This window comes from Chiloscyllium plagiosum, chromosome 10, assembly GCF_004010195.1.
Source record: "Chiloscyllium plagiosum isolate BGI_BamShark_2017 chromosome 10, ASM401019v2, whole genome shotgun sequence".
NCBI classification, from domain to species: Eukaryota; Metazoa; Chordata; class Chondrichthyes; order Orectolobiformes; family Hemiscylliidae; genus Chiloscyllium; species Chiloscyllium plagiosum.
The window spans coordinates 25,493,413-25,505,870 of record NC_057719.1 but is presented as its reverse complement, the minus strand read 5'-3'; the positions used below and the strand labels follow the sequence as shown (position 1 = coordinate 25,505,870).

General features: G+C 38.8%; 1 protein-coding gene across 1 annotated transcript in view; it reads left to right on the top strand.

Annotated features, from left to right (window-relative positions):
- The window catches only part of golga5 (golgin A5), a 41,407-nt gene that overhangs the window by 21,713 nt on the left and 7,236 nt on the right, over nt 1–12,458 (top strand). The window contains exons 5-11 of the mRNA XM_043697204.1: nt 656–859; nt 3,400–3,570; nt 5,723–5,851; nt 6,592–6,690; nt 8,541–8,763; nt 10,461–10,566; nt 10,714–10,777. Of these exons, the coding sequence (XP_043553139.1) occupies nt 656–859; nt 3,400–3,570; nt 5,723–5,851; nt 6,592–6,690; nt 8,541–8,763; nt 10,461–10,566; nt 10,714–10,777 (996 nt within the window). The remainder of the gene's footprint in view (nt 1–655; nt 860–3,399; nt 3,571–5,722; nt 5,852–6,591; nt 6,691–8,540; nt 8,764–10,460; nt 10,567–10,713; nt 10,778–12,458) is intronic.

Genomic DNA, 12,458 nt, shown 5'->3' with positions numbered 1-12,458 from the left:
CGAACGCCCCTCCCCCAAGTCCCTCCTCCCTCCCTTTTATCTTAGCCTGCTTGGCACACCTTCCTCATTCCTGAAGAAGGGCTTATGCCCGAAATGTCGATTCCCCTGCACCTTGGATGCTGCCTGACCTGCTGCGTTTTTCCAGCAACACATTTTTCAGCTCTGCCCTAGCTATTGCCTAACTCTACAAATGATTAATTTATCATCTATGATGGTTGAACTTATGGAAGTATCTATGCTTACTGAACTTGCAAAAAAGATCTTGGAATGCCTTAGCTTTACTTAGCCTCTTCCCAGTTCACCTTCACACTCTTTGTCATCTTAATTCACAGAACTCTTGAGTAATAAACATAAAATGAATATATTTTTCACATATCTATTCAAACCTCTCTTCTCCCTGGTCAATGAGTAAGAAATGGATACAAATTTATTTCCTGTAGATACCTGAGCATGAATAATTGCTGGGACTTAATATGGAGTATCCCTTTTTCATTAGATGTGATGCATACAATATAATTTTATTTCCAGATCTCCTTTAGCAATACTTTCTTTACCTATAAACCATAAAAATTATTAAAATTAACCTGGTCTTTTCTCAGGATTGTATAAAATGTTTGAGATGAGCTGAAACACGTCTTTTGTACCTTCTTTTCAGAATGAGTTTGCAGCTAGACTCAATAAGGTGGAGATTGAACGCCAAAGTCTTGCAGAAACACTGACTGCGTCTGAGAGAAAGGTGATTGAAGAGAAGAAGAGGGCAGATGATCAGCAGCAAAAGCTCAAAACTGTTAAGACCAGTTTGGATTTGGCTAAACAGGAATTAATGGACTACAAACAAAAGGCTACCAGAATTCTTCAGGTGTGAACAAGGTTATGTGAAAATTGAAATTTGACGTGGGGGTATGACTTTCGGCCCCTCAAGCCTACATTGCAGCCTGACAAGATCATGGCTAGTCTGATTGTCGCCTCAACTGAACTTTCCTGTCCACCCCTATTACTGTTTGAACTCCATTGTTAGTCAGAAAAAAAGCTAACTCTGCCTTAACAATTTTCAATGATCCCACCTCCACTTCTCTTTGTGGAAGACGTTCACAATCTTGCGATCTTGAAAATATTTTTCTTCAACTCTCTCCGAAATGGAATGCCCCTTCTAGTTCTAGTCTTTCTCCCAAGGGAAAAGCATGTTTTTTGTATGTTTCAATAAGATCACCTCTTAGTCTTCTGAACTTCCGTGGATGCAGACACAACCTGTCAAACCTTTCCTCATAAGGTAGCTCTTTCATCCGAGGAAGTAGTCAAATGAACTTTCTCTGAACTGCTAGTGCATTTTATAAATAAGCAGATCAAAACTGTACACTGTATTCTAGATGTCTTATCAAAGTCTGGTACAACTATAGCAAAGTATCCCCAAGGAATGCAGAAGTCCTATGTTTGCAGCAAAGTTGGTCACTTAATTTTTTAAAAATTCATTTGTGGGATGTGGTTATTGATGGTTGGGATAGCTTTTCATGCCCTTTCTTAATTGCCTAGAGGGCAGTTCAAAGTCAACCACACTGCTGTGTTCTGGACTAGGCCAGACAACTCAAAACATTCCTCAGCAGGCAGCCCAGACTGTAACTTTGCTATTTGTTTCGGTAAATGTACAGTGAAAATTACCCAGAATAAGTTATCTAGGTTGACTAGGTTTTCAAACAGACAAAAATGTATTCACAAAGTTACAGAATGAAACACACAGAACAGAATATAGATTCCCACAGAACTCAGTCTATCCAAACTAGACTTAATTATGCTGTTCCGAAAGTACGCAACAGTCCCAATAAACAAATTCCTTAAACATTGTTTCAGTTTTACTCTGAGGCTTACAGGTCGAAGTTAGAAGGGCAGAAGGAGAGAGAGTTCAGCAGCTTGTTTCACCCATCCCCTGCTGCAACTGAACTAACAACAAGAATTCAGCTTGTTTCACCCATCCCCTGCTGCAACTGAACTCACAACAAGAATTTCAGTTTGTTTCACCCATCCCCTGCTGCAACTGAACTAACAACAATAATTCAGCTTCCAGGACTGACCCCTCCTGTTTCATTAAACAGGTTACTTGTAAAACATGAAAGCTTTGGCCTCAAGTCTCGTCTGTTTACATATAAACAAAAAAGGTCTCTCAGTAAGTCCTTTCATCTCTGTACCAAACCAGTCGATTTGGAGCCCGTATTGCTTTATAACCCCTCTGAGAAAAAAAAACCAAGGACACAGTATCCTTGAGAAAAGGAACAGCTTCTGGAAAAAGGACTAGCTTTGTGACAGCTGTGGGTCTGGAGTCACATGTAGGCCTGATGAGGAAAAGGTATCAGTTTCCATCCCAAAGGATATTAGTGAACCAATAGGTTTTTTGAGCAATTAACAATGGTTTCACAGTTGTTAGCCTCTATATTCCACGTTTTTATTGATTTTTAAATTCCACCATCTGCTATGGTAAGATTCAAACCAGAGTTCCCGGAATATTGCCTGGATTAGTCCAATGATAGTACCACTAGGCCATTGCTTTCCATTAAATCTACGGTGTCAAGACACGATTTGACATTTAAGTCCCAGACAACAGACTCTGCAAAAAGAGCTTGTTTCTGTCATATCTTGAAAGCAAAAAGTTCGTGCAAAATGGGACATCGTTTGGAATTATTATTGTAGGAACAGAAAATGTTTTCACCAATGCTATTGCAGAATATTAGCGGCTATTGAGGCAGAGATTATCACTTTTAGAGAGTCTTGGGATAATTATTCAATAAGAAACAACATAGAAGTGAAAAGTGCAAGAGAATGAATATAAGTCAGCTGCAGTTGAAAAGCTGTAACAAATTGCCAGGTCTCCTTTAGACCAAGAGACATCACTTCCACAGTTTTAATGTTCTTTATTCATAGACATGATTATAAAATACTAGTTAATTTTCATGTTTATATTTGAGTGTGAATACTTTTTAAACAAAATTTTGCTGTTGCTTTACAGAATTTAACCTTGGTCAGTAGATGGCAAAAGTGTGCTTTGGGAGCAAAAATAAATTGTGTAGCTTAATCGGTTTCCATGTTTGTATCATCTCCATCATTTTACTTCTGTAGTTTATTACCAGCAATGACCAATTTTAAGTCAGATTCTTGAATATAAATTAACGTATTGCCTTTTTTTAATGATCCATTTTAACTATTTTGAATAGAACTTATCAAAGTTTAATCAGAAAGATTAAAATTTGATTATTGTACTTCCCATTGAAGTTATGAACGTGTTTTGTGGATTTGAGACGTACTGATGATTATGAAGTAGATTTATACAGTGATCTGCAGTAAATGGATTATAATTCTGAAACAACAATAAATAAATTTGTTGTTAAGTATTAATACACATTGTTTCCACAGTCCAAAGAAAAACTGATTAACAGCCTCAAAGAAGGTTCTGGAATCGAAGGTTTAGAAAGCCATGCTGTAAGCACCATGGAACTGGAAGAACTGCGGCATGAGCGTGACATGCAACGTGAAGAAGTCCAAAAATTGCTGGGTCACATTCAGCAGCTGAGGGTGGAACTGCAGGTAATCGATTATCTACTTCCAACAGCTGTAATATTCTTGCAAAAAATTACACTTTGTTGTTAGCTTTAGCAGTCCTTGAACAAAGTGCTCAGACAAGAATTTGACCCCTTACCTATGGATGGATGTTCTGGCTATGGAAGAAGTGCAACAAAGGTTTTCCAGACTGATATCATGGATTACAGGCCTGATATATGTCAAGAGACTTCATTAATCTGGACTATATTTAATGGATTTCAGAAGAATGAGAGTGTACATCATAGAAATCTATCAAATTCCAGAAGAACTAGGGTACATACAAGCAGGATATTCCCAATGACTAAATTAGAGTGGTGCTGGAAAAGCACAGCAGATCAGGCAGCATCCGAGGAGCAGGAAAATCAACATTTTGGGCAGGAGCCCTTCATCAGGAATGGTCCCTGATGAAGGGCTCCGGCCCAAAACGTCTGTCTTCCTGCTCCTTTGATGCTGCCTGACGTGTGCTTTTCCAGCACCACTTCAGTCTTGTCTCTGATCTCCAGCATCTGCAATCCTCACTTTCGCCTATACCCAATGACTGGGAAGTCCAGACCTCAGGTTTACAGCCAAAAGATACAGAGTAGGCCTGAGATGAGAAATTCCCGCACTGAGAGAGTGAGCCTGAGGAATTCTCTGCTTCAATAGTTGGGCCAAAACTTGGAATGCTTTCAAGAAGGAATTAGATATATTTCTTATGACTAAAGTGATTAAAGGGTATGAGGAGAAAGCCAGAACAGAGTATTGAGTTGGATGATCCACCATGATCATATCAAATGATGCATCAGCCTCAAAGGACTGATCAGCCTACTCCTGACCCTGTTTTCTCTGTCTCAGTATCTATCTGGGAGGCACTTTGGTGCAGGAGAGTGTGGTCATTGGTGACTTTCAGCCGTTGTCCACGTGCTTCTTGTCTGAAAATCAGGTGGCACTTTAAACACTCCTATGTTCACTTGATTCAGTTTAGGTAGATATTAACTGCTTTGATAATTTTCCTAGCAAGCCACTCACTTTGTAGTGATTATTGCAGAAGACCCACCACCACTCTATTGTGACAAGTAGAGATGATCAGTAGATGCTAGTCTTTCCAGTGATGTCATATGTTGGAGAATTATGTGCAAGAAAATAAGCTAGCCAGTGTTTCACTGTCTAAAACAAATGAGTTTCAGCAAAAACAATAATTTGGCGTTCACAGTCCATCGGTAGAATTCAGATAAGTTACAAGTCTGAAATTTTTGTGTGGCCTTGTACAGATGCACAAGCTGTCAAGTTGGAAACTGTACCATTTCCAGTGAGTGAGGAGAGTGTTTTATTTTAATGTGCATATGAGATTGTTTTAATATGAAGTTAAGCTGTATGGCACAAATTGTTTAAAGGTATGACTATCTGTATTTTTCAAAAATCAATTATTCAGAATCAGGTTCATGTAAGCAGCAAGTTTTCCTGAATCAATCTACCCATGTTGTACTTGGCTATTGCCACCAGGAGGTGCTATGTCAACTGTATGTTTATAAGCTCTATTCTAATGTGTTTGTGAATATTACAACCAAGTGCCTTGAAGAACAATAAAATAGTTGTTAAATTGAAGTGTATTTTAATATAGGAATTTGCTATAGAATAACCAACACTGGTTGATTGTTAGAACAGTTATTATAGTGCAACACTTTCTGGTTGAAAGGTTCATTTTACAAAAAAAGTCTAAAACAATGTTTACTGATAAGAGAAAAAGGTCAAGAACTGAAAATCCTCAGTCACAAGCCCTTTTGCTGTCAGTGATATCAAAGTCCCAATTTCAGTGCACCATCTTGGGTAACAAATGATGATTAATAAACAGGAATGAGGGAAAATATTTTATTGTATATATTTAGTAACAGAGTTCAAACTAATTCAGTGGTGACTGAACAAGCACCATTGCCATTTTCCTGATTTTTTTTTTAAGTTTTGCTATTAAGTATCACTTTGTAATTTCATCCCCTTCCTATTTGAAGCACTGGCTATATAAATAATTAGAACTAAAATTGAGTAATTGTACTACTTTATATCCATTCAAAGAAATATGAAGTTTAGGTTTGGCTGGACATGTATGTAAAACTTAAATTCTGCTTACTGATTAAACTTATTCACCTGACATCAATGACAGGATACAGAGACACAGCAATTGGGTGAGGCAGAGTCATCCAGGGAACAAATACAAGAACTACATGAACAAATCAACACGCTAACAGGAACCAAAAAGGAGCTGGAGGCCGAACTGGACCGACAGAAACAGGCAAAACATAAATTGTTCCTAGCTGTTCTTAACATTAATGTTGCTGTCTATTTATATTATTTTGACTTGTTCTGTGGCACAAATATGCACTGCATTATGATTGAGTATTGAAATATTGAAACATAGCACCTCCCTGCAAATCTGTTTAGTTATGCAGTGTAAAATTTCTAGAAAAGCTACAGATTGATATTCAAGACAACTGCATCAATCAGTCAATAAAAATATAGTTTACATTTCTAATATAGTTGAATATTTAGATGGTGCTATACATCATTGCTTCAAAAGCAATTTAGTCTTTCACTAGTAAATAGAGTTCTTTAGCATTATGAAGTAAAATGGATTTTAAATTTTTTTTTTACAAACTTTGAGCTGCCAATGTAAAACTTCTAAACATACAGATATGGGCACACACTTTTTCTTATGCTGCTGTTTTCCCACATTTCTGGAAAACTGACAAGAATGCAGCTTTCAAATGCTTATAGGCTGAATCAAAATCCAATTTGTGAAGTGTCACTAGACTGAGGTACTTTAGGGAACTACTTGGGAAGGGAAAGAGCTTGTCTCAATAAATTGTGCTAATTTGTAACATTTGTTAGACGTGAATATGACAATAAGTCAAGAAGTTATCTCGGACTGATAGAACATACACGAGGTGCTTCCACGTGGAAGAAGTTGGCTAATGAAGCTTCTGCATACTTTATTTAATGACTTATGTTTATCACACTGGTTTGAATTTATAGGAGTTTCAATACATCGAAGAGGAACTGCACAGGACAAAGAACACACTACAGTCTAGAATCAAGGACCGAGAGGAGGAAATTCAGAAGCTTCGGAATCAGGTACTACTTCACTTGTCTGTTTTGTATCACCTTTTTTGGGGGAAATATGATTGTTTACCTCCACAGCTTCAAAGTATATCCATGTTAATTCTAATGTAGTGAATATTACTATTAACGTCCTGTCATGTTTATAGTTGGGCGTTCAAAATGAGAATGTTTGAACCTGGGACTTGAGTGTTAAAAAGTGGAAGGAACTATTGATTCAAGAACTGACTTTGTAGGTGGGAAGCTGATGGAAAGTGATGTTGGGGTTGAGGAGGTTGCAAGTCTTGAGACTAGGATACCATTGCCTTTGCTGGAAAAGGGCAGGTCACATTTTCTGCTGTCCTGAAATGAATTTACAGCTTCCATTTGGAAGTCAAGATCACTACCGCGTAAATCACAAGATAATCTCGCAGTGAAGAGATTTAGTAAACTCAGTCGAATTATGATATTTTCTATTCAGGAGGAAAGGGTTAGATTAGATTACCTACAATATGGAAACAGGCCATATAGGATAAATAGAAAAAGTCTTTTCTCTGGGGTCAGGGGTGACCTAGAGGGCATAGGTTTAGGGTGAGAGGGGAAAGATATAAAAGAGACCTAAGGGGCAATTTTTTCACGCAGAGGGTGGTACATGTATGGAATGAGCTGCCAGAGGATGTGGTGGAAGCTGGTACAATTGCAACATTTAAGAGGCATTTGGATGGGTATATGAATAGGAAGGGTTTGGAGGGATATGGGCCGGGTGCTGGCAGGTGGGACTAGATTGGGTTGGGATATCTGGTCGGCATGGATGGGTTGAACCAAAGGGTCTGTTTCCATGCTGTACATCTCTATGACTCTATAAGTAAACACTGACCCTCCAAAGAGTAACCCACCCAGACCCATTCTGCGACCCTACATTTATCCCTGACTAATGCACCTAACACTGTGGGCAATTTAGTATGGCCAATTCACCTAACCTGCACATCTTTGGATTGTGGGAGGAAACCAGAGCATCCGGAGGAAACCCATGCAGACACGGGGAGAATGTGCAAACTCCATACAGACAGTCGCATGAGGCTGGAATTGAGCCTGAGTCCTTAGAGCTGTGAGGCAGCAGTGCAAACCACTGAGCCACCATGCCACCCTGTACAGGAGATAGTCTCCTTTCAAAAATATTAATTTTTATATACAGAATAATGGTAGGCTGCAGAAAAATAGGTGGTGAGATGTGGTACAACTATGAAGATATTATTGCCAATCACAGACACACATGCTAAGTGCATATAATTCACCATAAAGAAATAAGTGCATTTTTAACTATTAATGTTGTGCTTTATTACACTGGGAGTGGTTAAAGTATATACCAGAACTTTAATTCAGGGCAAAGCAAATTTATATTGAAGCCAAAAAAAGTATGAATATAGGTAAGAAAGCAGTTGGCTGGTGTATAATGCAGGATGGTGCCAACGACTTGGGTTCATTCCCTGAGTGGGCTATGATATTTCTGTCTCCTTGCCTTGCTTTGGTGTGGAGTGTCATTCTCAAGCTATTTAATGAACAGAGCGATGCTGTGGTTTCTCAAGGTCTACAGCTAATCACCTTATGTGGAAAGCAGGTGGGTATAATTTTGAATTGGAATAAAGTACATAGGAACATAAGAAATAGGAACAGGAATAGGCATGCGGCCTGTTGAGCCTGCTCTGCCATTCAATAAAGATCATTTTCGTGGCCTCACTTCCACTTACCTCACCATAACCCTTAATTCCATAACTGTTCAAAAAACTACCTATCTAGGTAGGCTTTGATTGTTCCATTTTTTTCTGTATTATAAGCATCTGTGATTATTTCATGCTGTGTTTTGTCATTTTCAAAAAAACCTTCAGCTCACAAACAAAGCCATGAGTAATAGCCACGCTGAACTGGAAAACCGACTTCACCAATTGACTGAGACTTTGATCCAGAAACAGACCATGTTGGAGGCCCTCAGTACAGAGAAGAACTCACTTGTCTTCCAATTGGAACGCCTCGAGCAACAGCTCAAGAGTGTACAGGGAAGCAGTGTTAATGGCCCTGCTGTTAACGTATCATTATTGGAAAATAATGAAGGTAAGCAAGTACAACTTTCAGTGCTGGGAGCTACTGTAGAAAACTCGTTGTTTAGGATTGAGAGGCTGGAAGATAGCCTGAGATGAAGTCTTTGACAACAAATGCAGTTTTAATCAATTCACCTGTATGGAGCACGTTCTGTCCCAGTGCTTGTGACATCACTGCTAGTGGCTCCACGGTGAGTTCACTGTCAGAGAATACCAACAATAAAATGAATGTTTTCCAAGTATTTTAAATTATTTTAAAATGAGGTTATGTGATTTATTCACTGCCCCATTGCAACCACTTCCAACACCCTGATCCTGCTCCCACACTGCCTCACCATCCTGTTACTTGCTCTTCACTATTGCTGAGAGCAAGGTATCAGGTGGGAGGAAGGCAGTGAGGGACCTGGAGCTTGACAGCAAATGGAATGGATCATTGTATGAAGTAGGAGCGGTCAGAGGAGAGTGGAGAAGCAAATTGATGGCAGTGCACTTGCACATATTTGGAGAGTCAGCTTCCAGTTCTCGACACGCATTGTTGATACTTAAGATACCAAATTTCTGTGCCAGTGTGGTAGCAGAAGGTACACAGTTAACTTAAAATAGTCTTAGATATTTTTGTGGTGCTGTTTAACAAACTTGCATTTATTTCCAGTAGAAAATCAGTTTGGCTCTGGACTTGGTTATGTAATAGTCATTGATTTTCAGTTGGGAGTGGGTTCATGATGTGAATCTCGTGTCAAAAATAGTATAATTTATCCTTCTTTGTAATCCAGGTCCTTTAGTAGAATAAGAATTATAATTTTGTTCCTGATACATTATCTGCAATCATGTTTGTTTAAGATTTTATGCAACTGTTAAAACTTTAATTATTTGTGTGTCAGAATAATGATTAGAGCATGACATTACTGTATAGGGTGTTGTTTTGATTTACTATTTGGATAACAAGTGCTATTTTGCTGTCGTAATGACAGTAGAACCGTCAGTTTTCACTAAGTGCTCTGAAACAGATTGCAACTTCTGACATCACGTGCTCACCATTAAATTGCTGTCACTGATTTTCTATTCTTCCATAAGCTGTACAGTTGTAGCAATCACAGATGGAAATTGTAAAAATCACTTGAATTGCCAGGAAGTTTTACTTGTGCTGCTTTGTCTTGCTGGAAAAATGTGCATGTTTTAAAAGGTCTAATTGGGCTTTCTGGCAACTTGATAAATGATGTGGAATAGCCTCTCCGGTTCTGAAAGTTTAATTTTATCATTTAACATCACATGTCCCCATTATGATTACGTAAATACTTAAAATATCCTAAAGTTTGATATTTTACCTTAGCTAATCCCATGTGCATGCCAAATCTTAATTTTGCAATCCATAAAACTTCTAGAAAAATGAAGAATAATCAGTGCTTTTTATTATCTGCTTCACGCCATGCTTCAGTGTGGCTAGCTTCTAAGCCTCCTTGATTCATTATTGCTACATATTGGTGATCCTCTAGTTGAGCCAGAATTAAATGACAGGAACAGTGAAGTCCATGCTACAGTTGCAAGGTCTTTTTAATGAGCTCATTTGTTTGAAATTAGCAGCAAACAGTGTAATATTTTTGGTTAGCCACAAAATATTGGGCCAAGATTTCTCATGTCCATTTGCTTGAGAGAAACATATGCATCTGTGAATTGATGAAATACTTGATGAGTGTATTGTACTTGACCCAGGTGCTCGTATGAGGAGCGTTCCAGTTCTTTTCAGTGAAACAGACAGTACTACAGCAGGAATGTATGGGAAAGTCCGAAAAGCAGCAAATACAATAGACCGATTCAGGTAAATTTCTGCTGATTGTTGCTTAGACCTTTCATTTACAAAATGTAATTGTGATTAGGATATGTAAATTTGTCTTTTCTTTCATATGTATTTGATTTGTTTCTGTCTTGTGATGGCAGTGGAAATAATGTCTCATATCTTTTACAGCATCCGGTTAGGAATTTTTCTGAGGCGATATCCAATTGCAAGGGTATTTGTAATTATTTATATGGTGAGTTCATTCTTTTACTAGTTACAATGTACGTCTGATTTTGGTTGATGCTATGTCTCGACATTTAGATTTTGATTTTAATTTAAGCCCATGGGAACCAGTTTAGATACATCGTGCTAAAGATGATAAGCCATAAAACATAGGAGCAGAAATTGCTGAAAAGTTTCTCAAATCCATCCATTCGCTTTCTCCCTGTACCCCTCTAACTCCTTGATACTCAAGAACCTAACTGTCTTATTCTTAAACATACTCAATGACCTGGCCTCCACAGCCTTCTGTGGCAATGAATTCCATAGATTCACCACTCTCTGGCTGAAGAAGTTTCTCCTTATCTCTATTCTAAAAGGTCTTCTCTTTACTGTAGGGCTATGTCCTCGGGTCCTAGTATCTCCAACCGTTGGAAACATTTTCCCAACATCTACTCTGTCCAGGCCATTCAGTATTCTGTATGTTTCAATTAGATCCCCCATCATCCTCCTAAATTCAACTGAGGATAGACCCAGAGTTTTCAAACGTTTCTCATACGTTAAGCTATTCATTTCTAGGACTATTCTCGTGACCATCCTCTGAACACGCTCTAGGGCCAGTACATCCATCCTGAGATATGGGGCCCATAACAGTGCACAATACTCCATAAGTAGTCTGACCAGAGCAGTATAGAGCCTCAGAAATACATCCCTGCTTTTTTCATTTAAGTCCTCAAAATAAATCCAATTGTTGAATTTGCCTTCCTAACTACTGACTCAACCTGCAAGTTACCTTGACAGCATCTGGATTAGAACTCCCAAGTCTCTTGGCACTTCAGACTTCTGAATTTTCTCCCCATTTAGAAAATAGTTCATGTCTCTATTCTTCCTACCAAGGTGCATGTCCTCACACTTTCCCACATTGCACTCCATCTGTTACTTCTTTGCCCACTCTCCAAACATGTCTAAATCCTTCTGAAGCCTCCCTGTAGCTCAAATCCTCCAATCCTGGCAACATCCTTGTAAATCTTTTAGGAAGCCTTTCAAGTTTCACAACATCCTTCTGATAGGAAGGAGACCAGAATTGCACGCAATTCCAAAATATTCAAAAGTCTAACCAATGTCCTGTGCAGCTGCAACATGACCTCCCAACTCCTGTACTCAATACTGTGACCAATAAAGGAAAGCATACCAAATGCCGTCTTCACTATCCTATCCACCTGCAACTCTACTTTCAAGGTCTGTTTGTTCAGCAACACTCCCTAGGACCTTACCATTAAGTGTATTAATCCTGCTAAGACTTGTTTTCCTCACATGCATTACCTCACATTTATCTAAATTAAACTCCATCTGCCACTCCTCAGCCCATTGGCCCATCTGATCAAGATCCCGTTGTGATCTGAGGTAACCTTCTTTGCTGCCCACTACACCTCCAATTTTGGTGTCATCTGCAAAGTTACTAACTATACCTCCATTGTTCACATCCAAATCATTTATATACATGATGGAAAGTAGTGGACCCAGCACCAATCCTTGTTCTGGTCACAGGCCTCCAGTCTGAAAAACCACCCTCCACCACCACCCTCTGTCTTCTACCTTCGAGCCAGTTCTGTATCCTAATGGTTAGGTCTCCCTGTATTCCACGAGATCTAACCTTTCTAACCAGTTTCCCATGGGGACCTTTGTCGAACGCCTTACTGAAGTCCATATAGATC